This window comes from Danio rerio, chromosome 16, assembly GCF_052040795.2.
Source record: "Danio rerio strain M-AB ecotype USA chromosome 16, GRCz13ab, whole genome shotgun sequence".
NCBI classification, from domain to species: domain Eukaryota; kingdom Metazoa; phylum Chordata; class Actinopteri; order Cypriniformes; family Danionidae; genus Danio; species Danio rerio.
The window spans coordinates 12206106-12232500 of NC_141036.1; the positions used below are offsets into that span (position 1 = coordinate 12206106).

At 33.1% G+C, this 26395-nt stretch overlaps 1 protein-coding gene across 3 annotated transcripts in view; it reads right to left on the reverse strand.

The window, feature by feature from the left end:
- The window catches only part of cd4-1 (CD4-1 molecule), a 34462-nt gene extending 8169 nt beyond the window's left edge, over positions 1-26293 (reverse strand). The window contains exons 1-7 of one of the 3 annotated variants that reach the window (XM_087286357.1): positions 25872-26293; positions 12706-12810; positions 8627-8717; positions 5581-5606; positions 5436-5461; positions 5218-5355; positions 474-722 (exon numbers count right to left, since the gene is read on the reverse strand). In XM_087286357.1, the coding sequence (XP_087142483.1) occupies positions 474-722; positions 5218-5355; positions 5436-5461; positions 5581-5600 (433 nt within the window). In that variant the 5' untranslated portion in view covers positions 5601-5606; positions 8627-8717; positions 12706-12810; positions 25872-26293. 3 annotated transcript variants of the gene reach the window in all.
- Between the last annotated feature and the right edge of the window lie 102 nt (positions 26294-26395).

The window sequence follows — 26395 nt, forward strand, 5'->3', positions numbered from 1 at the left end:
TATTTAGAAATGTGTTGAAAAAAATCTGCTCTCCGTTAAACAGAAATTGGGGGAAAAATAAACAGGGGAGCTAATATTTCTTACTTCAACTGTGTGTGTGTGTTTATATATACATACATACACACACAGTGGAATGAACCAGCAACTCTTCTAAGAAACGTCTTCAAATTATTATTAATATCTTGTGATTGAAAAACAGGGTTATTGCACTAAATCTGGATAAAAATAATAAAATCATGTCTGAAAACTTGTAACCATTTTTGTTAGTCTGACCTGTTCTATTTTATGCAAATCTCTTTAGAAAACAACCTTAAAAGAAATGTCATTAGTGGTTTAAATAAAGTTTTTCATCTAATGTTCATATTTACTTTATTTTAATTAACAAAAAAATATTTCATTTCAGTAATAACTCTTCCACAGATTATACTTCCTTTTATAATAACACACAGAAAGCATTTAACAGAGAGCCTCACCTATAACAGAAACAGTAGTTGTTGCCTCAGTTTTTTTATTTTCATACTTCAACTGGCATGTCCAAACACCATTATGACATGTGGACACACTGGGGACTAAAACTGTATCTTTAGTATTCTTATTTTCCTGACAGCCTTCATTTTTAGGTGAAATCCATGTTACACTGGGATTAACTGAACTAACATCCTTTACATATTTCAGAGACAGGCGACCACCAACCAGCAGAGCAGGCACTTTAGGAATAGAGACTGAAACAGAAAGAGAAAAGACATCCTGAATATCATTTGATCATTTGAGGACATTTATAATGTGTACAGTTCTAGCCCTAAATTACCAATAATGTCAAACTGTATATCTGAGTAAAATTGGAATAATAGATTTAATTCTACTTGAAATTTTGTTTCAAATCAGAAATTAAATTTGTTTTAGTAAGAGCTGTAAAAAAACTCAAAATATTGATTAAAAGACTTAAGAGAAAGTACAGGTGCTAAATTTATACATGCTATTCTATTCATCATTCATTCATTTTCTTTTCGGCTTAGTCCCTTTATTAATTGGGGGTCACCACAGCAGAATGAATGTACGCGTTTTACGCAGCGGATACCCTTCCAGCTGCAACCCATCTTTGGGAAACATCCATGCACACTCATTTATACTCACACAATGGACAATTTAGCCTACCCAACTCACCTGTACCGCATGTCTTTGGACTTGTGAGGGAAACCGGAGCACCTGGAGGAAACCCACGCGAATGCAGGAAGGACATGCAAACTCCACACAGAAACGCCAACTGACCCAGTGACCTTCTTGCTGTGAGGTGACAGCACTACCTACTGCGCCACCGCGTCACCCACATTGATTCAATAAGCAATAATTAACAATCATTAAGTGAAGTTTATTTATAAACTAATTTCGAGAGGATCACGTGCTTATGATTGCTTGCAGCTGGCCCCGCATTATCCAACTTATGATTCACAAATTAGAAGATTCCTAATCCATTATAAATACTCTTGGATCCATACTACAGTCATCTTCGTTTTGAAGAATCCCCCTTTCACCCCTACCCCTCCTCCTTTCCTAGATGAGTGGCATGGAGGCCCAGTGGTTAGCACTGTTGCCTCACAGCAAGCACGTCACTGGTTCTAGTCATTACTAAGCCAGCCGACATTTCTGTGCAGTTTACACGTTTTCCCTGTGCTCACCTGGGTTTCCCCCGGTTTCCTCCCACCGTCCAAAAACATGCAACTTAAGTTAATTGCCTAATCCACGTCGGCACCATAAACATACACCTAGTAAGTTATCTCTTAAGAGCATTCACTATCTGTTCATTAGCTTCTACAGCAGGGGAGTTCTCGAGTTCTACCTAAGCTCAACCTCCCCTCTTGCCTTGCAACGTGATGGAGCCCAGGGCTCGAGAACCTTATGAGCTCAGGGCTCTCTCCCGGGACAGCATGCCAAACAAGCTTTATAATCAATCATCAGGTAAGTGTGAACTCTTGAATTATTGTTGTTTAAAATTTATAATACAAGTTTCATTATTGTTGACACATAAATGTAGAGGGAAAAGTACAGACAGTGGAATTACGCAACTAAAGTTTTATTCATTCAATCATAACGTGGGTTTAATGTAAAAAAAGAAAAAAAGAAAAAAAAAAACAGAATAGTAAAGTTAACCAAAGTGTATTTCACTGCATGTCCCAATATCAAAAAGCTGATGTATGGCATAATATATAGCAACATATGCAAATTTGACATTTCACATACTGATATAAAAATGTCATATTTTCCAAAATATTGCAAAAATGAAAAAAATATAAAAACATATAAATATATCTGTGTGTGTTTGAAAAAAGTATTAATTTTTGCAATATTTTGTGTGTGTGTGTGTGTGTGTGTGTGTGTGTGTGTGTGTGTGTGTGTGTGTGTGTGTGTGTGTGTGTGTATATACACACACACAGTTGAAGTCAGAATTATTAGCCTCCCTGAATTATTAGCTCACCTCTTTATTTTTTCCACAATTTCTGTTTAATGGAGAGAAGGTTTTTTCAACACATTTCTAAACAAAAAAGTTTTAATAACTCATTTCTGATAACTGATTTATTTTATCTTTGCCATAATGACAGTAAATAATATTTATCTAGATATTTTTCAAGACACTTCTATAAAGCTTAAAGTGACATTTAAATGCTTAACTAGTTTAATTAGGTTAACTAGGCAGGTTAGGGTAATTAGGCAAGTTATTGTATAACGAAGGTTTGTTCTGTAGACTATTGAAAAAAAAAATGCTTAAAGGGGCTAATGATTTTGACCATAAAATATTTCATAAAAAATTTAAAATAAGACTTTCTCCAGAAGGAAAAATATTATCAAACAAATTTCCTTGCTCAATCATCATTTGGGAAATATAAAAAAAATAATAATAATTCAAAGGGGGCCTGACTTCAACTGTATATATAAACCATTTTGAGGGACGTGAACAACAGATTTCTGTTTGTGATCTGTGTTTCCATCTAACTGGTGTTGTGGAGTTGGCCACATCACAGTGGGGTTTTCATTAGTCAAGAATCTTGGAATGAACATCCTGTCAATCTGAATCTAGGCCTGACATCAGTCTGTTGTAATTGGGCTTTCTTGCATACAGTAATGTAAAATAGAAAAACATTGTCTGTAAAAGTGGTACATAGAATAGAGAAAGCATGTGGAATAAGGACAAAATCTATAGATAATGTAGTCCAGTTGGTCATATTCTGTGGTAACTGATGTCATTTGATCTATCCTGAAACTTTCATTATCTAAATATGTAATATTGTACATCAGTTTCCATGCTAATGCAACAGTTATTTATTATTTTTAGCGCTTGAATCAGTTGATAGTTACATCATGTTAAGTAAATTAATATTTTATTTATTTTAAAATTTAATGTTTGAGTTGCGTTTTGAATTGGGATCAATTTGATGTTTAAATGTATTTTATTGAAACTGTGATTTTAGCTTAATGAACAAAGTATTGTTGACGTGTGTAATGTATACAAGCATTTAAAAAAAAAGTCAGGAGTTTTGCAAAAATGTGCAAGTTCGGCAATGGTTGTGAATTTTGTGTCTAGAGTTTTGAAAATTAACATCAGGGTTCTTAAATTTGTAGCAAAACGACTGTAAAAAAATGTATTTTTTAATTTTTTCATTCATTCAATTTCTTTTCAGCTTAGTCCCTTTATTAATCAGGGGTTGCCACAGCGGAATGAACAGTCAACTTATCTAGCATATGTTTTACTCAGTGGATGCCCTCCACAACCCAGCCACAACCCAGCACTGGCAAACACCCATACACTCTTGCATTCACACTCACACATACACTATGGCCAATTTAGCTTATTGAATTCACCTATAGCGCATGTTTTTGGACTGTGGGGGAAACTGGAGCACCTTGAGGAAACCCACACAAAAACAAAGAGAACATGCAAACTTCACACAGAAATGTCAACTGACCCAGCTGGGCTCAAACAATATAATATAATATAATATAATATAATATAATATAATATAATATAATATAATATAATATAATATAATATAATATAATATAATATAATATAATATAGGCGATGCAGTGGCGCAGTAGGTATTATGTCGCCTCAGAGCAAGAAGGTTGCTGGTTCGAGCCTCGGCTGGGTCAGTTGGTGTTTCTGTGTGGAGTTTGCATGTTCTCCCTGCGTTCGCGTGGGTTTCCTCTGGGTGCTCCGATTTCCCCCACAGTCCAAAGACATGCTGTACAGGTGAATTGGGTAAGCTAAATTGGCCATAGTGTATGTGTGTGAATGAGTGTAAGTGGATGTTTCCCAGAGATGGCTTGTGGCTGGAAGGGCATCCGCTGCATTAAAAAAACGTGCTGGATAAGTTGGCGATTCATTCTGCTGTTGCGACCCCAGATTAATGAGGGTACTAAGCCGAAAAGAAAATAAATGAATGTATAATATAATATATTATAATATAAGATTAGATTATTGTTTAAAATAATCTGACCTAAAACATTCATGAAAATTAAAATGAGAAAGTCAATTCTTGTTTTATCATATTCAATCATCTAAATGCAAAAAGAAATACATTTCATCAAATGGTTTTTATTATTATGATTTTTATTATTTATATTTTAAGTTATCCCAAAATTACAAATTAATTTAAATAGTAATTTTACCATTTAATCATTGCACTTTTAAGTGTAGAATAAATTAATTGATTTTGGAGTAGATTTTTGTTGATCGTAACAAAAATAAATAAATAAAATATTGTTGCAGTTCAGCTCTTAAACACTGGAGGGCAGAGTGTGCTCTACTACACCTGCAACCGAGCTCAACAGTACAAGCCAAGTGCCGTTTCCTCTTACTTTATAAACAAACCCAGAAATTGAGAATTTTGTAATCATTTATTTTAAATTCCTCGCCTTCTGCTCAACACTGAAGAAGAAGAAGGTGACGAAGAAATGTCACTGTGTTGCAATGATTTGTGTGTTGTTATTTATCTTTCCCATAAAAGCAATGCAAAAAGTGTCTTGGGTTGTTTCTCACTTTCAATGTACCTTCATTCCTCTAAAATTTCAAGTCTTGAATTCCAGAGAAAAATAAACAACATGAACAAAAAGAAAAAGTGAGTAAACTAGTTTTAGGGTAAACGTTTTTCCTGTGATGGTGTGACTGTAATTTTGAACTCTTCATACTCTCGCTCACACACACAGTGTATTTTGTCATACCTTTGTACAGTTTGTAGGTCTTTTTGGATTTTCTTGCTAATACATGTTGTACACAGCGCCAAATGACGAAATCAGACTCTTCAACTGGTGAGATCTGGAGAGAAAAATCTGCTGATAGAGAGACGCGTGCGTTTGTCCCTACAAAAAGAAAACAGAGTTATATCAAACATTGTGTTGCCGTTAGTTTAAAAAACAAAAGTAAAAAAAATGCATCTCACCCTTAATGCTGTTACTCTGCGGGTTCCTGTTGATAATCAGAGTATTCTCTGAGTCAAGGAGCCAGTTCACATAAATATCTTGTGTTTTAATATTGCCATCATTTCGTTCAATCTTATCTCTGGGTAGGGTGACAGTCCCTCCTACCTGTGCGTAAATGACTTCATGGCTTTCTGAAGAGAGACACATCAGAAGATAAAGACAACATTTTACACACTAAAAACATTAAAATTAAAGAACAGCCTACAATTGAATAAAAATTCACTTAATCATTGCCTACCCGCACTTAAAATGTTACTCCTGAACTGGAGTAAAAGGGCCATTTTTAGCCATAGTGAAGCTTGGCTCACACTGCGATTTTTAATTATCTTTTATGTTTGTAGTTTGTCAGATTCTACAAACACGATCCCTAAGTCTTACTGTAAATTTCAGTTGTCATAAAGTCACACTGAACAACAGTAGAGATGCTCCAAACACACACAAGACTGCTCTGAAGTTCAGTAACCTGCATTGTGAAAGGATACCTCACAGCAAACAAACTATCTGTAGTGTTTATTTTACTCATAACATGCCATGCCATTAAAACATGAAAAAATATATATATGTTTATCCCTGTGGTGTTTTAAAGTTGTACTGATTGCATCATCTGGTTCAGCGCTCCAAATAGTTTTTGGTTTGATGGTCTCATTTTGACCCAAGACAAACTGAAAAATTGTGTTGTTTCAACTCATTTTAAATAAGTAGTTTAAAAGAGCAGCAAAAATCCTTTTTGAGTGTATTAAAATAAACTAAAATGGAATATCTGAAAAAGGAACACTGATTCAAGTTAGAGAACATAATCAGTTTCCTTACAGTTATTGCTTAATCTGCATCTGGAGGTAATTTTCTGAATTTCACACCTGTCAGTCAAACTTTCCAGATTTCACAGGCTTTGAAAGTAGGAGAGTTGTTTGACAGTGACCGAAAGTCTCAGACAACAGGTCATCCAGATGAAGACCAAACTGACAAATTTTTAAACCACAGCAAGAGAAGCTGGTTCAGTAGTTCCAAATCTGAGATTTCGACAATATTGCGTTTTTTTACAATGCCACCAACTCATTCTAGTACCCAAAACGACTGGGCATTCACACAGGACAAATGCAAGAGAGGACAGAACACTGCAAAGAATCTCAACAGTCAATTGGTTCAACACTACAGGTGGAAATTGATCAGAGTTGCACAGGATAATGATCTGCTCAGTGTTTTAGAGCATTTGAACTGAAAGCCCTGCAGAAACCAAACCTTCATCAGCAGAAAGAATCAAAAAGCTAAACTAATTCATGCTGAGGAGCAAGTTGTTTGAACGGAACTGATCTGAAGTTAACTTTAGTGGTAAAAGTATGCTTAATTTATCTCATATCGGAAACATGAACATTACAGTCGTCCTCAAACTGGGCTAAAAGACTGAACCCTGTTCTCGAATCTTGATCACAGTTTTTTATTATTCATGTCCCTTAATTACTTTGTAAAACAGTGGATGTGTCTCAATCAGCTTCCTTGCTCATATTCAGGTCACTGGTCAACCATTTTAGGTGCAGCAAATTTCTCATGAAATGAATTTGTGTGACATATCAGTTGCAATGTTTTCATCAGATTCCAAATTTGATATTGTACAACAAAGATGTTCTCATGTCACGCTTGGTGTCCTAATGTGTAGTGAGTGAAACAAACTCATCACTGTCCTTACCAGTGCCCAAATTCTTGCACACAGCCTACTGATGAGCGACTTCTGCAGCTACACTGAAATAAATTATTCATTTAATGTACTCAATCTTTTTGAGGTAACTGGTTGCACAAATTGGGCTGAATTTACACAAATAAATTAAATGTAGTATTGTTCACCTTAATTTATTTCCTTAAATTTAGCTCTTTTTTTGTGTGTGTGTGTGTGTGTAGCTCCAGAGGACGTGCATCAGTACGTTTGCATGAATTCAGGCACTGGTAAGGACAGAGATGAGCTTGTTTCACTATACAGTTGAAGTCACAATCATTAGCCCCCCTTTGAATTTTTTTTTTTCTTTTTTAAATATTTCTCAAATGATGTTTTGATGATTGTGATGATTTTCACAGTATGTCTGATAATATTTTTTCCTCTGGAGAAAGTCTTATTTGTTTTTTTTTTCAACTAGAATAAAAGCAGTTTTTTTTTTTTAAAGCCATTTTAAGGTCATAATTATTAGCCCCTTTAAGCTATTTTTTTCCGATAGTCTACAGAATAAACCTTCGTTATACAATAACTTGCCTAATCAGTGGCGTAGCGGACGGGCCCGCAGGGCACGCACCGCGGGGGGGCCCCGCGTGATTAGGGGGTCCTACGACAAATGATTTAACACAGGCGGTGTGAAGGTATTTCCCTTGTACAGTCAAACCGATCTGCTTCTCCTTTATTTTAACAATTTAATTGGACCGTTTATTGTTTTCTTGTTCACAATCACAGATATTTTAGTGACAATTTCTGAACTTGTCTGAGTTTGTTACATATGAGAGATTACTGCACATTCACTACACATCTATAATGACATACTGTATTCGAACAGCAATACATTTAGTTAAATAAACATGCTTATATAAAGTGTAGTGCAATTATAAATACCCCTTTAGTAACCATAGGCTGTTAAACAAACAGAAACAGTAGAACGTGATGACGTCAGTGATATGCAAAATTAAGTATGACGTATCCCCCCACTTCATCAAGGGACCCCGTCAGCGATCCCTGCAGGGGGGCCTCCGCATTTTGCGCTACGCCACTGTGCCTAATTACTTCAACCTGCCTAATTAACCTAGTTAAGCCTTTAAATGTCACTTTAGGCTATATAGAAGTGTCTTGAAAAATATCTAGTAAAATATTATTTACTGTCATCATGGCAAAGATAAAATAAATCAGTTATTAGAAATGAGTTATTAAAACTATTTTGTTTAGAAATGTGTTGAAAATATCTCCACTGGGTTGAATAGAAATTGGGGAAAAAATAAACAGGGGACTAATCATTCTGATTTCAACTGTATATGGTTTATATATTGCCCACATAAATTGTTTCTAACCAGTTTAAAAAAACATTAAAATAATCTTTTGAACAAATATTTCTGATAAGGACAAGCTTTCCTAATGTATTGATCTCCATTGTATATAACTATCAATATATTTTAATCTTACCTTGTGCTTTAAGTACTGTAATGAACAGCGGTATTAGAATCAAACCGAGCATCTTTCGGTCCTCAGATCAGAGCCAGAGCGGATAATCAACCTGTAAGACATTTCCAGTTAAAACAATATTACAAAACAGCATCACAGGCAGAGGAAGGAAGGGGCTTGTGGTGGGCTCAGATTTTCTCAGGTGACTGAGAGAAACATTGGGGCAGGATGGCGAGGGGGAGACAGAAGCTTTTGTGGTGGGCTTTTGGGTTTCAGACATGAAGGAAGATGCACATGAGTGAAGAAACATGAAAGAACGGCAGCGAGAAATAGGCGGCGAGAGGTGTGTGTGTGCGGTGGGCTGAGATTGTTCAGGCAGTAGATTCGCATCCCTCTGGTTTTCAGCTCTCCTCCTCCTCCTCTTCCTCCTGAACACCCCCTCTCTTCCTCCCCTGTTCCACGAAAGGCGGATCTCCACGCTTAAAGAGAGAGAGAAATGCGCTGCTGGCGGTGGTGCTGAGACGGGAGTGCGGTTGTGTGTTAAATTCTTATATCTGATCTTAACTTTTTTTTTTCATTGTGTGTGCATGAGATTCACATAAATCACACAATTCCGTCTGAAGAGATTGACAATTCAAACTAGAAAAAAAATGCAGACATCTAATTGATTTGGTGCAGTGTTTTAAATTATTTACTGTTAAAGTCATTATTTGGTCTCTTGGGAAATTTTGATTCTTTTAAAAATGTTTTCCAAGTGCAGTTTGATGGAGATTTTTGTAAACATAATAGTTTTACTAACAAATTTCCAATAACTTAACTTCTATGTCTTAACTTCTATGTCGACAGTAAATAATATTTTTTCTAGTAGGTTTGCAAGATCATTCAGTTTACAGTGCAATTTAAAGGCTTTAAATGGATAATGATGCACGTTCTGCTAATTGGTTAAGTTATTGGCTGTTGGTAGTTTGTTCTATAGTCAATCGAAACTAATAATTTCTTAGGGGGCTAATAATATTGACATTAAAATTTGTTTTAAAAAAATTTAAACTGTATTTCAGCCGAACCAATTAAGTTGGATTAGGGCTATGTATTTTCTTTAACGCTGTGAATTTATATTATATTATATTATATTACATTATACTATATTAAATAATATTATATTATATTATATTATATTATATTATATTATTTTATAATATATTATATTATATTATTTTATATTATATTATATTATATTATATTATATTATATTATATTATATTATATTATATTATATTATATTATATTATATTATAGTATATTATATTATATTATAGTATATTATATTATATTATATTATATTATACTATAACAAACTACATTATATTATTAATTTTCTTTTCAACTCCCTTTATTAATCCGGGGTGCTACTGCGGAATGAACCGTCATCTTATCCAGCACATGTTTTACGTGTTAATGGGTTTGTTTTAACCCATTTCTGGGAAACATCCATACACACTTATTCACACTCATACACAGCGGACAATTTAGCCTATACAATTCACCCGTACCGCATGTCTTTGGACCATGCAAACGCAAAGAGAACATGCAAACTCCACACAGAAACGCCAAGTGACCCAGTCTAGGCTCGAACCAGTGACCTTCTTGCTGTGAAGCGACAGCACTACCTACTGCACCACTGCGTTGCCTATATTATATTATATTATATTATATTATATTATATTATATTATATTATATTATATTATATTATATTATATTATATTATATTATATTATATTACATGGAATTTATTTCTCCAATCCAGTTATCTCATTTAATTGCAATTAGTTCAAATAGTCATGATCAGAATTAGCCAACGGTTCCAGCAGTTCAACTTTTCTCACATATTTAGATTCCTAAACTACCTACGCCAATGTCATGCCGTATAATTTGAATGTATAAAGTGATCATATTTTGTATACTTTACTTTTTAAATACTTTATTTAAATACTTTTGCATACTTGATAAGCAAAATTAAGTGTAATTGAAAAAGTACTCAAATGCACTAAATGTTTGAATGTAAATTATGACTATGAATGCATGCATAAATGCAGAAGTGCATGAATTCACATTTAAGATCATGTTTAAAATTTATATATTCAACTTTGTTGTAATTAAAAAATAAGAATAATAATTATTATTATTTTTTAATTATTTATTTTATTTGTGGATTGAAAGGGCATCTGCTGTGTAAATCATATGCCAGAGTAGTTGACGGTTCTTTCCGCTGTGGTGACCCCTGAGAAATCAGGGACTAAGCAGGGTAGGAAATGTATTTTATTTGTATTCATATATTTATATATATATATATATATATATATATATATATATATATATATATATATATATATATATATATATATATATATATAGTCAACCAACAAAAATTGACTATTGAGATTTTTCCAAAATTCATAGTATGAAGTTTTGAATTTAAAACTTTTATTTAAAATAATAATAATAATAATAAATTATTAGCAACGTCTTGATAAAGAAGGTAATACTTTCATCTTCCCGGTAAGTAAATATAAAATACGCTTTTAAGAGGAAACTTAAGAGTCCTTTTGGATTGTCAAAAAAACATTTCAGTTATAAAAGAACAATTTGTTCATAGTTTAATGTATTGTAATGTGTGTGTATCTCTATAGTGCATTTATGGTGTATGGCTATCCACCCAAAGGGCTTTACAATCAGGGGGGTCTCTGCACACCACCACCAGTGTGCAGCATCCACTTGGATGATGCGACGGCAGCCACTGGACAACAGTGCCAGTGCGCTCACTACACACCAGCTATTGGTCAAGTAAAAAGACAGTGATACAACCAATTGGGTGGATGGGGTTTAAAAATGACATTTCCACTTTTTCAACTTTAAAGAAACTTTTTTTGTGCGTGTGAAATATTTTATGGATGTTAAATGTTGGTTTTTTAATAAAAACCAAAAAAATATCTTTATTTCTAAAGTGTGATAAATCTTCTGCAATCTAATTTGCAGAAACACAGTTGACTTTCCGTTCACAACTTTTAATATATATTTTTTTATTATTAAAAGTATTAAAAATCCCCAAAATACTGTCCCAAATAATGTAGAATCATCCAGATGAAATTTTAAATTTAGTCTACACAAATACTACATACTTACATTGGCCTATGATTTCTGTTAATAAATGATTAGATCAAATTTAAAGTGATGAAATTCAGTCTTGGATAAATGCAAGGAAAAAAAAAAGAAAAAGAAAAACAGCATCACCCAATGATCGCTGGTTGTATCCCGGGAATGCATAAGCCGCTTTGGATAAAAAACTTCTGCTAAATAAATAAAAGTACATGTGATTAGTTGAGACATAAAATACATGAACTGCTCTGATCTTCCTCGATTGAGCTGCCATTTGTTACAAAACTGCTTAATGGAGAAATCAGTAATCTGACGAATGTTTTAAGTCTCCCCGAGAGTCTGTAAGAAATGAGGGAAAACGCTGTGAAGGCAGAGAAACAGAAAGAGAGGAAAGAGAAGCAGATGAAGAAGCACACATAAGAGATGGAGAGATAAAGACGGAGAGATGCACCTGAACAGCTAACCCAGAAAGACAGATGATCAGGGCTGTGGTCAGGATGGAGGTTAAACAGCAAACAGACACACAGACACAAGAGAGGAGGGGAACAGCAGTGAGACCAACAATGAGTATATTGAAATCAAAAAAGTTACTGCTAAATAATGAATCTTAGCGACAGAGATAAATAGATGAAATTCAGATTATATTAACTTATAGTTAGTAAAGCAACCGGAAATATAAACAAACTTTTAAGGCAATTCTTCAGTTTTTTTCATATTTTTTCCTCAGGGCTGCATGTAACAGTAGAATAAACATCAATTTTACATTGCGCGCTTAATGTTACACATTGTGTACTGGAGATATTAACACTTTAATCTGAACCAACACATTCTTTCAAATGAACCAAACTTCATTGTTTTACATGACATAATGTAACTTAAAACGGTTAAAAAAAACAACACCAGTACAATCGTTTCATGAGAAGTAAATCTGTGTAAATAAACTCACGTTACGTATCGCTTGTCTTCAGAGTCGTGTCAGCGGATGTGTTCACTTACAGGCCAAAATATTTCTATTTAACCTTCGCTGACGCCTCCCCTCCGTCTGATTGGCCTGAGAGGTAAAAGAGCACGTCCGGTTATTAAAATGAAGCTGCTGAATTCGATGCAATATGCATTTCTGAAAGGCTTTTTTCCATAGAAAATATGACTTGTCGCTTGTTACTGATTATGACAATAACTTATGTGACCATCTTGTTTTCCCCTTAATAGGCAATAAATAAATTACATACAATTGTTGCTTTTTTTGGGGCAAATATTTTCAATGATAACCAGAACAATTCTGAGAATGCTGTGTATGACCCAAAAAGTAGGTTCTACGTTTTCGTTTATTTTGTGTGTTCGCTTTTTCATCAGTTTTACATTTATAAAAATTGGATTTTAATCATATGTAAAACAAAAATTAAATACATATTTGAGGCGGTTCGTTCTGCTGTGGCGACCCCTGATTAATAAAGGGACTAAGCCGAAAAGAAAATGAATGAATATATATTTGATTATCGTTTAGGGCACAAAATGTTCTCTGAAACCACATTCATCCTCCAATATTTTTAACAGCTAGTTTAGCTTTACATTTAGTTTGTCTATTTACATTTTACAGATTTGTTTGTTTACCATATTGTTGAATTCATCATGTCCATTTATACAAATGCAGTATATATTAGTCACCATGAATACTGTAATAATATTAAGCTATTAAACTTATTTTTTCTAATCTACTTCAAAGAAAAACCCTCTTTTAGCTGTGAATGTAAAACTTTAAGCAGAAGATCAATGTACTGGTGCATTACAGAAGCCAAAAGGCAAACCGAACTGAAGAACTCAAAGTTAATTTACAAAAAAACAACTCTAAAAACATGCTATATAACACACACACACACACACATTGCGAAAGACTCATTTTTAAGATTGCGAATGTTAATTTAGACGTGAATTGCCTCTTGTCCTTCTAAGTTATCTGTAACGCAAATCTGCCATAATGATCAGAAGCAGAGTATGTGCACTTACTGTATGTGGTGTTTGATTAGGTGGGTTTAAAATGTAAGTTAAAAATTGAGAAGCTGCAAAGAGAAGTATTGCGGTGAAAAGTGCTGACTTAACTCAAAACTGTTAAAGATATTTTTTTATTGCTTACGTTTATAGAATATAGTTCTCTTTTGCTAAACATTTCTTGGTGACTATTGTGTTTCTTTCAGCATTGCAGTTTGTTCTTCTAAAAACTGCAGTGGTTTTTAATAATTTTTTCAACAGAAATGATGTTATAGAGGTTTCAGGCATTAAAATCAAATAGCTGGTCATTTTCACAGCTACAGAAAATTGAATTACATCATAAGTTTTGAAGTAGAAAGTTTATATCTAAAATATCTAAAAGTTCTTAAATCAAGAAGCATTTTCTAAACAAGCAAAACATATCGTCTTGTTTTAAGAAATAATATGCCAAAATGAAGTGAGTTCTTCCTTAAAACAAGCTAAATAAAAAACAAGATTATTTTGCTTACCCCATTGGCAGATTATTTAGCTTGTTTTAAGGAAGAACTCACTTAATCAGCACCCGACTCTCTCAGTGCATCAGGATGAATACTGTGCCTTTCATTTAAATTCTTCATGTCATCATTTGTTCAGTTTTCATCTCTTTCCTTTATAGTTTGTCAATTTTTATATATTCCTTTCAATAATTTCTTTATATTAATATTAGCATTATACATTTTCATTTGTGTCGAGTGCCTTTATATGGCATTAGCATATATGTGTGGAATGGTACAGCATATGACAATAAAAATGCGTACATTATTGAAAAATATATGAAAGTGTATATATATATGACTCTCCCAACTTGTTTAATGTGAACTCTTTAATTCAATCATGTAATGTGAACTTCTGTGAAATCCAATAAAGGCAAATATGAAATTGTAAATGCATTCAGACATATTATCGAAAAAGAAAAAGGGATATGAAATGGGTAAACTGAAAACTGTTTCTTGTACCATTAAAATGAATTAACACAACTCAGCTCCTTATAACTGAACAAACCTCATACATGTCGCATATTAAACAATTTATTAAGGAAACATTTTGCAAGAAAACACTATTTCAATCTTTCTACTTCAAAACTTTTACTGTAATTCAACAAGTCTATTTGCTGTAATTGTGAAAATTGTGTTTGATTTTATTGCCTCATGCACTACAAAAAAAAATGCTTTTCTTACTTAGATTTTTTGTCTGGTTTTTAGTCCAAATATCTACAAATTCTTAAATCAAGAAGCATTTTCTAGACAAGCAAAACATATTGTCTTGTTTTAAGAAATAATATGCCAAAATGAAGTGAGTTCTTCCATAAAGCAAGCTAAATAATCTGCCAATGGGGTAAGCAAAATAATCTTGTTTTTTATTTAGCTTGTTTTAAGGAAGAACTCACTTCATTTTGGCATATTATTTCTTAAAACAAGACAATATGCTTTGCTTGTTTAGAAAATGCTTCTTGATTTAAGAAGTTTTAGATATTTTAGATATAAACTTTCTACTTCAAAACTTTTGATGTAATTAAATTTGCTGTAACTGTGAAAATGACCTGCTATTTGATTTTAATGCCTGAAACTTCTATAACATCACTTCTGCTGAAAAAATAATTAAAAACCACTGCAGTTTTTAGAAGAACAAACTACAATGCTGAAATGAAACACAATAGTCACCAAGAAAATGTTTAGCAAAAGAGAACTATATTCTATAAACGTAAGCAATAAAAAAATATCTTTAACAGTTTTGAGTTAAGTCAGCACTTTTTACCGCAATACTTCTCTTTGCAGCTTCTCAATTTTTAACTTACATTTTAAACCCACCTAATCAAACACCACATAAGTGCACATTCGTATACTCTGCTTCTGATCATTATGGCAGATTTGCGTTACAGATAACTTAGAAGGACAAGAGGCAATTCACGTCTAAATAAACATTCGCAATCTTAAAAATGAGACTCTCCAGTCAATATTTCGCAGTGTGTGTGTGTGTGTGTGTGTGTGTGTGTGTGTGTGTGTGTGTGTGTGTGTGTGTGTGTGTGTGTGTGGGTGTGTTTTATAGCATGTTTTTAGAGTTGTTTCTTTGTAAATTAACTTTATGAGTTCTTTAGTTCGGTTTGCCTTTTGGCTTCTGTAATGCACCAGTACATTGATTTTCTGCTTAAAGTTTTGCTTTACACTTACAAAAAAAAAAAAAAACAGGTCTTAGATACTTTCACATTTTCAGGTCTTAGATATTTTCATATTTTATATTTTATTTTCACATATGAACTTTATATATGGTTATTCTTAACATAATCTTTCACTTTATTTCTAAGTGTCATTATTAATGTTACTACAGACTAATATCAACTGGTTGTGTTTGGAAAGCAGGTTAGGTTTAGGGTTATATGCATATAGTTAGGTATAATTAATTGTAATTACTATATAGTCAGTAGAAGAAACAGGTGTATGCAGTACACTTTAAAATAAAGTGTTATATATTTTTTCCACAGGTAGAAGAAGTTAATCCAATAATATGAACATTTTTCCACTTTAAATATGTTTCTGCATAAAGGAATAATCTATGGTTGTTAAATGTTTTTCATAAAACCATCTAAACTCTTTTTAAAAATGAAGGATCTTCACTGGCATTACTGGTTCCACGACGAACAGTTAACATCCATAAAACCTTTCAATTCCACAAAAGTTTCTTTATAGTGGGATGTTCTTTAGGTTATTAAAATCCTCTTCACACTAAGAACAAATGCTCTTTTGAGAACTCTTTATTGAAAAGCACTTTAGGGAACCCAAAACAGTTCTTCTAAGGTGATTGCCAGTAAAGAATCAGGATAAAAAAAAAGGTTCTTTTTGTAACTTCATCAGACACATACAACTTATAAAGTGTTAACAAATGAAGCATCCTGCTGTAGAAGAATGAGTTAGAGCGATAGAGCGACACGCTCTCTGTAAAAAATAAGATGAAAACAAATGTTTTTATGTTATTTTAAATTGTTTAAGTTATACAAAGTTTAAATTAATATTTCAGTCATTTAACTAGAAAAGTTCATTTGATTCAACTAAAAAAATTTAGGCAGCAAGATTTTTTTTTTCAGTGTTTTAGCGCTGTAAGACAGGAGTGGTTTGCTTAGGGGAACCACATGAAGGTTGAAGCAAACATGTTGCCTGCCTCACATCTGTGTCTGAGGTTTCACCTCTCTGTCATTCTCTCTCTTCCTGCCGAGCTCTGTTCATCTTCTTCAAAAAAATACATTTATCTTAATAAAGTTCTTCATAGCATTTATCTAGCTATCGATTGTCTTATTTTCTCCAAGAGCTGAAAGGAAAGACCCATTTTAGAGGGATCCCTCATTACTCAGACAACCTGAAAAGGTCTCGAGACACCAACATAATCACTACCGAAAGAGTGAAAGAAAGCAAGCAAGAAAAGTGGGCGATTTATTTCAATATGTCCCATACAGGTTTTCGCTACGTGTTTCCCCTTCAGCAAGTCATTTCTGTGTGTACATGCCTGAAGAACGCAACATTGATATTGTCTTCATCTCCCACACATCTTGTAACTGAAGATCTTTTGCCGCAAATACCTGGTGCTTTTCTTTATCTACAGTCATCTGCATGGTCATCTGCTAACCTTAGCATGAATTGTGCTTAAGAGGTTCGCCATGGCTGAATGAGTAAAAGGAGATCCCTCTAACCGATCTGAATCCTCAGAAAGTTTCAGTGATTCTCAAACTGTGGCCTGTAGGAAATCCTGAAGACTGAGGTGCACACAGAACGCCGAAGACTTAAGATGGACGCCATTACAGGCTACACATTCTGCTCTTCTAGAGTAAGGCTAAGAGTTTCAAAGTGAGTGGAAATTACATAGAAAGACGTATTGCATTTGTTTCTTTCATTCTTAAGTTTGCAGGTACAAACCTCTTCCATTTAATGAGGTCCTGTAGGTTTGAAATGCAAGCATGACTAAATGTCAGTGGAAAGAGCTTTCGAGAGAACCAAAAGATTGCTGACATTTGGTCTGGTGCTTACGAAAATATGTATTTTTAGAATAATGTACAGGAGATTAGATCATATTTTAGACTGTAAGTTTTGAAACCTCACCGTATGGATGATTATCCTGTTCCATTACGCTACTGTGTTTACGTCTTTTTTTTTTTCTTGTGTGCTATGTATTTCTAGTCCTTCCTTTTAATGTATTTTCACAGAAATGCTTAAAAACATATTCATACTAATTTTCAGGAATCCGTGATCTGCTGCGTCATTTCTTACAGGGCTGGAGTGGGACTCCTTTTCAGCCCTGGAGTTTCAAGCCTAAGACCAGCCCACCTCAGTTCACGACTGACTTTATTAAAATAACGTCATTTCCAATTCAGTTTCTAATGACACTATCACGTCTTTTTCAAGGAAACAGCTGCTTTAGAACTTCAAATGTTTTTCATAAATATGAGAACATTAAAGTGTAGCTAAATCTCCAATACTATTCTTTAAAATATCTCAATACCTTTCCTGCATTATCTAAATATATATTCTGTGCTAAATTCTTTAAAGATATCCAGTCCTTTGTAATGGTGGTTACAATATATATATATATATATATATATATATATATATATATATATATATATATATATATATATATATATATATATATATATATATATATACACCTACATAATTAACCCAAACAGTATTATATGTCTTAACACTAAAAATGAAAGATGAAATGAAATGAAAAAAACATTTTTAAAAATTAATTTATTAGGAGAGATTCAAACCCAGGTCAGCAGCTTCATAACACAACGTGCTGACCACTGGACCACAATGGCTTAATCTTGTACTCCCTTTTTAAATTTCTAATCATCCAATTTTTATTGGGCGGGTGTATTATTCATTAATAATTATTAATCAAATTCTTATATTCACTAAGGTGCCTGATTAAAAATGTATATATTAATATAATTAAAAAGAGCAGAGCTGCGGCAAAATAATGAATAAAAAGAGTGAGGCTATGGTCAAATAAATACATAAAGGAAAAAAGTGCGACTGCTGAGAGTGCAAGCAGCTAGGGACACCGGCCCTCATGGCCAAAAATGGACCGGCCCATCGGGAATTCTCCCAGTCCTCTCGATTAGCCAATCCGGGCCTGATTTCTTATGTCTATTTGCTTTCATTTCATTATTAGGTAACGTTTGTTCCACTGAAAGAAAAATACTAACATTCAGCATCATTTTGTGGCAAACAGTTCACAGGTCATGATGCTTATGGTTTTCAAGGTGAATGACTCTACGTGTTTTCTGAGCTTTTTTCCACAACAGTAGACCGGGGCCAACCGTGAAAGACACATTTGTTGTTTTCTTTACATTTACATTTTCTGTTCCAGAATGAAACAGGAGGTCGGAAAACACTCTGACAAACTGTGTGGTGTGTGTGTGTGTGGGACAAAACTGAAGTGAGAGGATGAGAAACAGAGAAAAAGGTCTGTATGACACACTCTGTGAAAGAGGGAATCCTGCTCTCATTATGAAAATCACTCGCTCCTTCATAACAGCAGAACTCGAACACTAAAATTAAACACAGATACAGTGTCTTGTTGGAGTCACCGTTTCACAATCATCCTCAAGTACTACAATCATGAAAATAAAGGCCACAGCCATAATTAGGGAACACTGCAACAACCAAAAAAAGTGCTTTGCTTAACTATTAAATGAATTTGTCAGTTTTTTTTCTTTTTTTTTTTTAATTCCACATTCAGTATTTTTTATTATTTTGGGCATTTATAGTCAGAGGGGAGCTTTTTTTTACCAGATTGAATTCTCAAAAGGTCAAGAGATTAAGGTTTGAGGTGATTTAAAATACAATTATATAAATTGTGGTAAACAAATCATGACTTTCTTTACATGTATGACGCAAAAGGATTCTAAAATTACTTCAGCGTCTGACATAAAGTGAAGGTCTTAAAGTGATAGTTCACCCAAAACTGAAAATTCTGTCATCATTTTCTCTTATGGCTTGTTCCAAGCCTGTTTGTGTTTCTTACATCTGATGAAAATGAATATTTAATGTCTTTGAACTGTCAGAATTTCACTGTATTGATGTAGACATGAATAAGGGAATGATGGCAATTGATATGCTATTTTTGTATAAAATAATGTTTTTGAAGGTAAAGGTATTTTTCGTGTGCATGGTTGATTATGATACACTGAAATGAAAAAGAGACTGTTGGCAAACATCGAGTTGCCGTCTAGATGATTGACACAATATAACAAATGTATTTTTAACGTTTTGGACAGTTTCAGTGTATTTCAGTGTATTGATGCAATTTCAGTGTATTGATGTAAAATAACTATTTTCCTGTGGAATAATATTTTTGAAGGTGAGGTTAAAAATTTATTGTGTGGTTAGTTAAATGATTATAATTGATACAATATTTCTCTGTGAAATAATGTTTGAAATATAAAGATAAATAGTTGTTATGTGGTTAATCGTGGAATAATGAAAATAAGAGTGGCAGTCTAACTAATGACTTATTGTGATTGACTATGATAAAAGGTTGGAGGTAGAGGATTGTGTCACGCACTGAGGAAGGCATTGTGCCGAAACGGTTGTGTCTTTAAATCAACCGAAGAATGTAAAAAAAATAAATAAAATGAAAACAGTATGAAGCAATTACTTGATGAGTGCGAATCATTACCTTTTTAAATAATTACATCTGTTGAACACAAAATAATATTTAGAAAAACGTTGGAAACTGGTTTACCTTCATAGCATTTGTTTTTCCTATGGCGGATGTCAGTGGTAACCTGTTTCCAACATTCTTCAAAGTATCTTCTTTTGTGTTCAACAGAATAAAGAATCATATAAATGGTTGGAACCACTTAATGGAGTAAACATTACATTTTTATTTTTGGGTGAACTATTTCTTTAACTCAGATAAATATTTAAGAAACAAGTTACGCTGTTCTGGAGGAAATGACTTGTTCCTCATAGTTTGTGCTTGAGTCCTTCATTTTTGGGTCTAAGCATCTTATGACTTTCTTTTCACTGTATTATAAATTAATATTATTAGTCTAATTTCTCTTTCATAAGTAAAAAAACATACATGTCTTTGAGACTTTTTTAGAGGTAACTGTTGTTTACAGATACATGATAATATTGACAGAATGCTGATAAAAGCCTGATAGTGACTAAAATAAAAGTTTAGCTGTGTATCTCTCCCGTGTTATTTGCTGCAAGCTATTGCTACATGCAAAATGGGTGCAAACAGCTGAAACTATATCGTTTTTAATAATTGTGTTCATATAATCTGTTCAATTTGATCCGTTTTACTTGAATTACTTTTATGTCAGTGTAACATTTATTTAGCCATTCCTGGTCAGGCTCCTTTTTGCACTGTTGAAATCAACACAAAAAGACAACAATCCACAATCATGAATATCAGCAGCAAAATTTGGATGTAGGATGCAATTTTGCTCCTTTTTTAACCTAACCTGTGTTTACAGATGGAGCCAAAACAGATAGCTCCCTAACAGCAGCAGAAATAATTGGAGATCAGTGTCATTGCATGCAAACCCCAAGACAGATATATAACTTTACAGCTTAAGCTGCTTTGATGTATGGCTGTGGAAAATACAGAAAGAGGACATTTCTTAATTCTCACTCATTTAAAATCCTCCTTGCAGGTACTTGAATTTGCAAAGATTGATCATCTCATGGTATTTTTGTCCCTACTATATGGATGTCAAAGGTTGCTTTTTTCCAACATGCTTTAAACCAGTAGTTCTCAAACTTTTTTCATCACGTACCACGTGTCACGTATCACGTACCACCTCTCTCCAAGTACCACCAAAATGAGCAGTATTGAAATACAATAGCGTAGTAGGCTCAGTAAAGCAGCTACAACTCTGCACAGTTAAAAAAACGTGGCAGATTACCTCAGAAATATAGGCTTTATGTCATATATGGCATATTATATACATCATTCTTTGATAAATTTTTGAAATGTGTGTAGCATGTACATGACATACATCATTCCTCCGCGTACCACTAGAAGGAAGCCTGAGTACCACTAGTGGTACACATACCAGTTTGAGAACCACTGCTTTAAACAATATTGTTTTGTGTTCAACAGAAGAGCGAAATCCATAAAAGATTAGTACCACTTGATTGTGAGGAAATTGGGTGAACTATGCCTTTAACGGGATAAGTGAAATGGGATGAACAGCATTAAATATATGTTACAAGAAATAAATCTTAGACAAGAAAGTTAGTAAGAAGAATATTCTTTACAAATTTAAAATGAGGTGGTTTTTACAAGATGTTTATGTTATATTAGACATACACATGGCTGTTTATTTAAAGTTGAAGATCTTCTTCTTCTTTCCTTCGTGAACTACAATAACGATGACATATTTTAACTCATTGCAATGCTTTGAATGTAAAAACAAATAGGTTTTTAATCCTAAATGTGTCACCTCAATATACAATCGACAACACTATTGTTAACCCTGCTGTGGAATTTTAAATCTTTTTTAAATATTTCCTAAGTGATATTTCACAGTGCAAAGAACTTCTCAAAGTGTTTCCTATAATATATTTCCTCTGAAACAGTGGCATTTGTTTTAGCTTGGCTGGAATAATAATAATAATTCAAATTAAATGTAAAGACTGCTATGGTCAGTATTATTAGCCCCCTCTGGATACAGAACAAACCACTGTTGTTTAATGACTAATTAAATAAGCTTTAGTTAATTAATGAACCTAGTTAAGCCTTGCCAAATACGTAAAGTATAGTATAGTACATATAGTTTAGGCCTTCATGACAAAAAAAGAAACTACAAATTATTTGTTTATATTATAAGTTATTAACTACAAATAAAGCTATTATTAAATTAAAATCTTCTCTCCGTTAAGCAGCACTTGGAAAAAAATATTTGATTATTTTGGCTACTATTTTTGCTATTATTTCTGTATTTCTGTTCAGCATTGCTAAGTTTATGATTTTGTTGATTCTGTTTTCATCATAAAGTAGGCATTACTGTTGACTTGGCAATTAAAAAGAAATAATAAATTGCATCAGTTTATGACCAGGAGCATTTTGTGTTTATCGTTGTGCTTCTATCATTGAACGAGAACAGCTCCCCAACTACAGGCCTCTGCGTTGAACAATGAACGACTCGGCTGTCTTTTCACACTAAGATCATCAATACAGCTCAGTCAACTTTATTTTTCATTGCTTTATTTTAAGGTGATACAGTCAAATGCTTATTTACAAGTTATAGATAAATATACATAGTAATAATTATTACTTGTGTAATTACACTGTAACAACCTCACTTTAAAATATGTTTAACATATAAATGACAAATAAAATAGACCTTAATAGTATCTTCAAGATTTTTCACTGAGCATCATAAGCTGAATCTGAGATCAAAATGTTGATGGGTCAGATTTTCACATGATGTTTCAGATTATTTGCATATAAATGTAATTATTCTCAGACTGTGGTTTGTGTCAGGACAAAAAATACCAAATCTGATGCTTTTTTCTAATGCAGGAGAAGTTTACCATTGCATAAGTCTAGTGTATTTCTGATCCGTCATGGATGGATGGATGGATGGATGGATGGATGGATGGATGGATGGATGGATGGATGGATGGATGGATGGATGGATGGATGGATGGATGGATGGATGGATGGATGGATGGATGGATGGATGGATGGATGGATGGATGGATAGATAGATAGATAGATAGATAGATAGATAGATAGATAGATAGATAGATAGATAGATAGATAGATAGATAGATAGATAGATAGATAGATAGATAGATAGATAGATAGATAGATAGATAGATAGATAGATAGAGTTAGTGTTGAGTGATGAGATGAGCTTTACTTGTGGTTACTGGTTGGACACCTGTGTGAAACTAAGAGGAACTGCTTTAAAAACATAACTCCAAAAACATCTTAAGTTCAGCTTTAAATGTTACATTTGGCAGACGCGTGTCAAAAGCAACTTGCATTATTCATTATTCATTTTCTTGTCGGCTTAGTCCCAGTATTAATCCGGGGTCGCCACAGCGGAATGAACCACCAACTTATCCAGCAAGTTTTTACGCAGCGAATGCCCTTCCAGCCGCAACACATCTCTGGGAAACAACTTGCATTAATCACATTTATTCAGGTTTGTTTATCGACTGAGCATTAAACCTAAAACATTGCTCTCACTAACACCATTTTTGAGCAACAGAAATCAGCATTTGGTTTGCAGAAGCCTCTTTAGTAGATATTTCAAATGTAGATATTTTGCATCTAGAAAAGGCATTTATTATTACGAGTTATTTTTTGTGAAGACTGTATAGGACATATTCTAATAAAGAATTAATATGGAATTAACTAGTACTGATGTGCAATTAATATGGAGAGATTTTCTTTAGTAAAGCTGGGAGGAGGAGGAGAAGGAGGATGATGTCTATTAAATAAAATTCTAAAGCGCTTCACAGTCATTGTTTCCTGCACTGACAGTAAATTAATAACAGAAAGATCGGCATCTTAAAAGTGTACAGACCCTGACATTATATATATATATATATATATATATATATATATATATATATATATATATATATATATATATATATATATATATATATATATTTATATATATATATATATATATATATATATATATATATATATATATATATATATATATATATATATATATATATGTATGTATGTATGTATTAGGCAATATATGGGTGAAAGACAAATACAGATTTTAAAGTATAAAGACGTTAAAATTATTTGAGTTTTGACATCTACTTTTGTATGTTGTACTGTATTGAGAAATTTCTTTTAAAGTAACTAAGATGTCAATTAAAATGTCTTTCAGTATAACAATAGATTACAGAGACAAGAAAAATGTGAGACAAATTAGAAGTCTCCTAAAAGGTTCAAAACACTGATTAATTGTCATTTTAACCTTTATACTTTCCCATTATCCTTTAAACTATACGAGGTTTAATACATTTGTCAGCATGGTTTTAAAAATGTTAAATATAATTTAAAATCTAATAAAACTTTGTATGTTTACTTTCATGTAATGGTTTTCTGCGTATAAAACTCAATGTAGATGCAAAAATTGACCTCTATATTAGCGACGTAAACATGAAAAGGATACCAATTTATGGATAAATATAATCAAAAGTTGTGAATATGTTTAATGTTATTTACTTTTAATTGATATCTCAAATTGATTTACATGTTACATGTGCGTAACTATTTGACTGCTCAGTGTAATCGTATGAACATTTTACATATCACGAAAAGGCTTTTGACAGTTTTGAACCGTTGGAACTAAAATCCAAAATACACAAAAATTGAACAATACTTAAAGTCTTTGACTTAATCTTCAACTAGTTTGCAAGTGTTTGTCTGCAAACAACTTAAATGTCCAATTAACAGTGCGCACTGAGGCCTTGGCCTACAAAACAGACCAAATTAAAAAGTGAAGACTTAAAGGTAAGACAACTCATAAATGCTGCTTATGTATGTCTGTAGGTGAATATTGATTTAAAATTGTTCAATTTTTCTTGTCTACAACAATACAAATAAAAATGAATTGTGCAAATGCATACTGAGAAACACAATCATTCAGGATAATGTGCAGAAAGATAAACTAAATGTTTATGTGAAAATAAATTGTGTTCCAGTGCAATTTAAAATGTATTTTCAAATGGTTATTCTTGTTATCATCAGATATTAAACCTCTGTTCATTCAGTACTCTGATCACAGATAACAACTTAGTACATCGTTATCTGAAACGTTTGACCAAAACATTTGCCTTCATGCTTACAGTACGTTACACTAATAAAATGGTACAGGCCTATTTACATGGCAATGCGGCTTTATGGATCGAAACAAGCTGCTTGGAAACATAAATACGAACAATACAAACTATCAGCACTGTCGTTTAGTTTGTGTCAGATATTATCTGAAGAACACTTCTACCTTTAGAAAAAACAGGCATGCGGACTAGCAGGTACCGAAAAAAAGCAGTAGTGTTTGTCATCATGACAGAAAAAGAGAGCAATACTTACAGTTATGTTGAGGTGTGTGTGTGTCTACTGTTTAGGGTCTCTCAGCTACAATGACATTTTCTGTCAGACACACTTCGTCAAACATAGAGAGAGAGAGAGAGAGAGAGAGAGAGAGAGAGAGAGAGAGAGAGAGCAGGAAACTGCGCAGCTCTCTTCATGTGTCTCTCACATCGTATCCCTGTTTTAACTTTGACAGTTGATTAATATTAACGTCATTAATGTATAATCACTAATCACAGGTTTCCGTTTGCATCAGCGAGCTTTGTATGTAAATGCCTTTGTCTTTAATAACATTATACTGTGCCATTTAGCATCATCTGTATTTTTTTCATAAATCTGCTCTGGTAAAAGGCACAAAGAAACATTTGGTTGGTTTGTTTTGTAGTCTGTGAACATCTGTACATCATGGACACCTGTGAACTAAAAGAGCCCCAGCTGCACCAGTTTATATCTGCTTATTAAGTGCAAATGTGGAGAAACACACACATGCTGACACGTGTTCACTTTTTATTGATTTATTTATT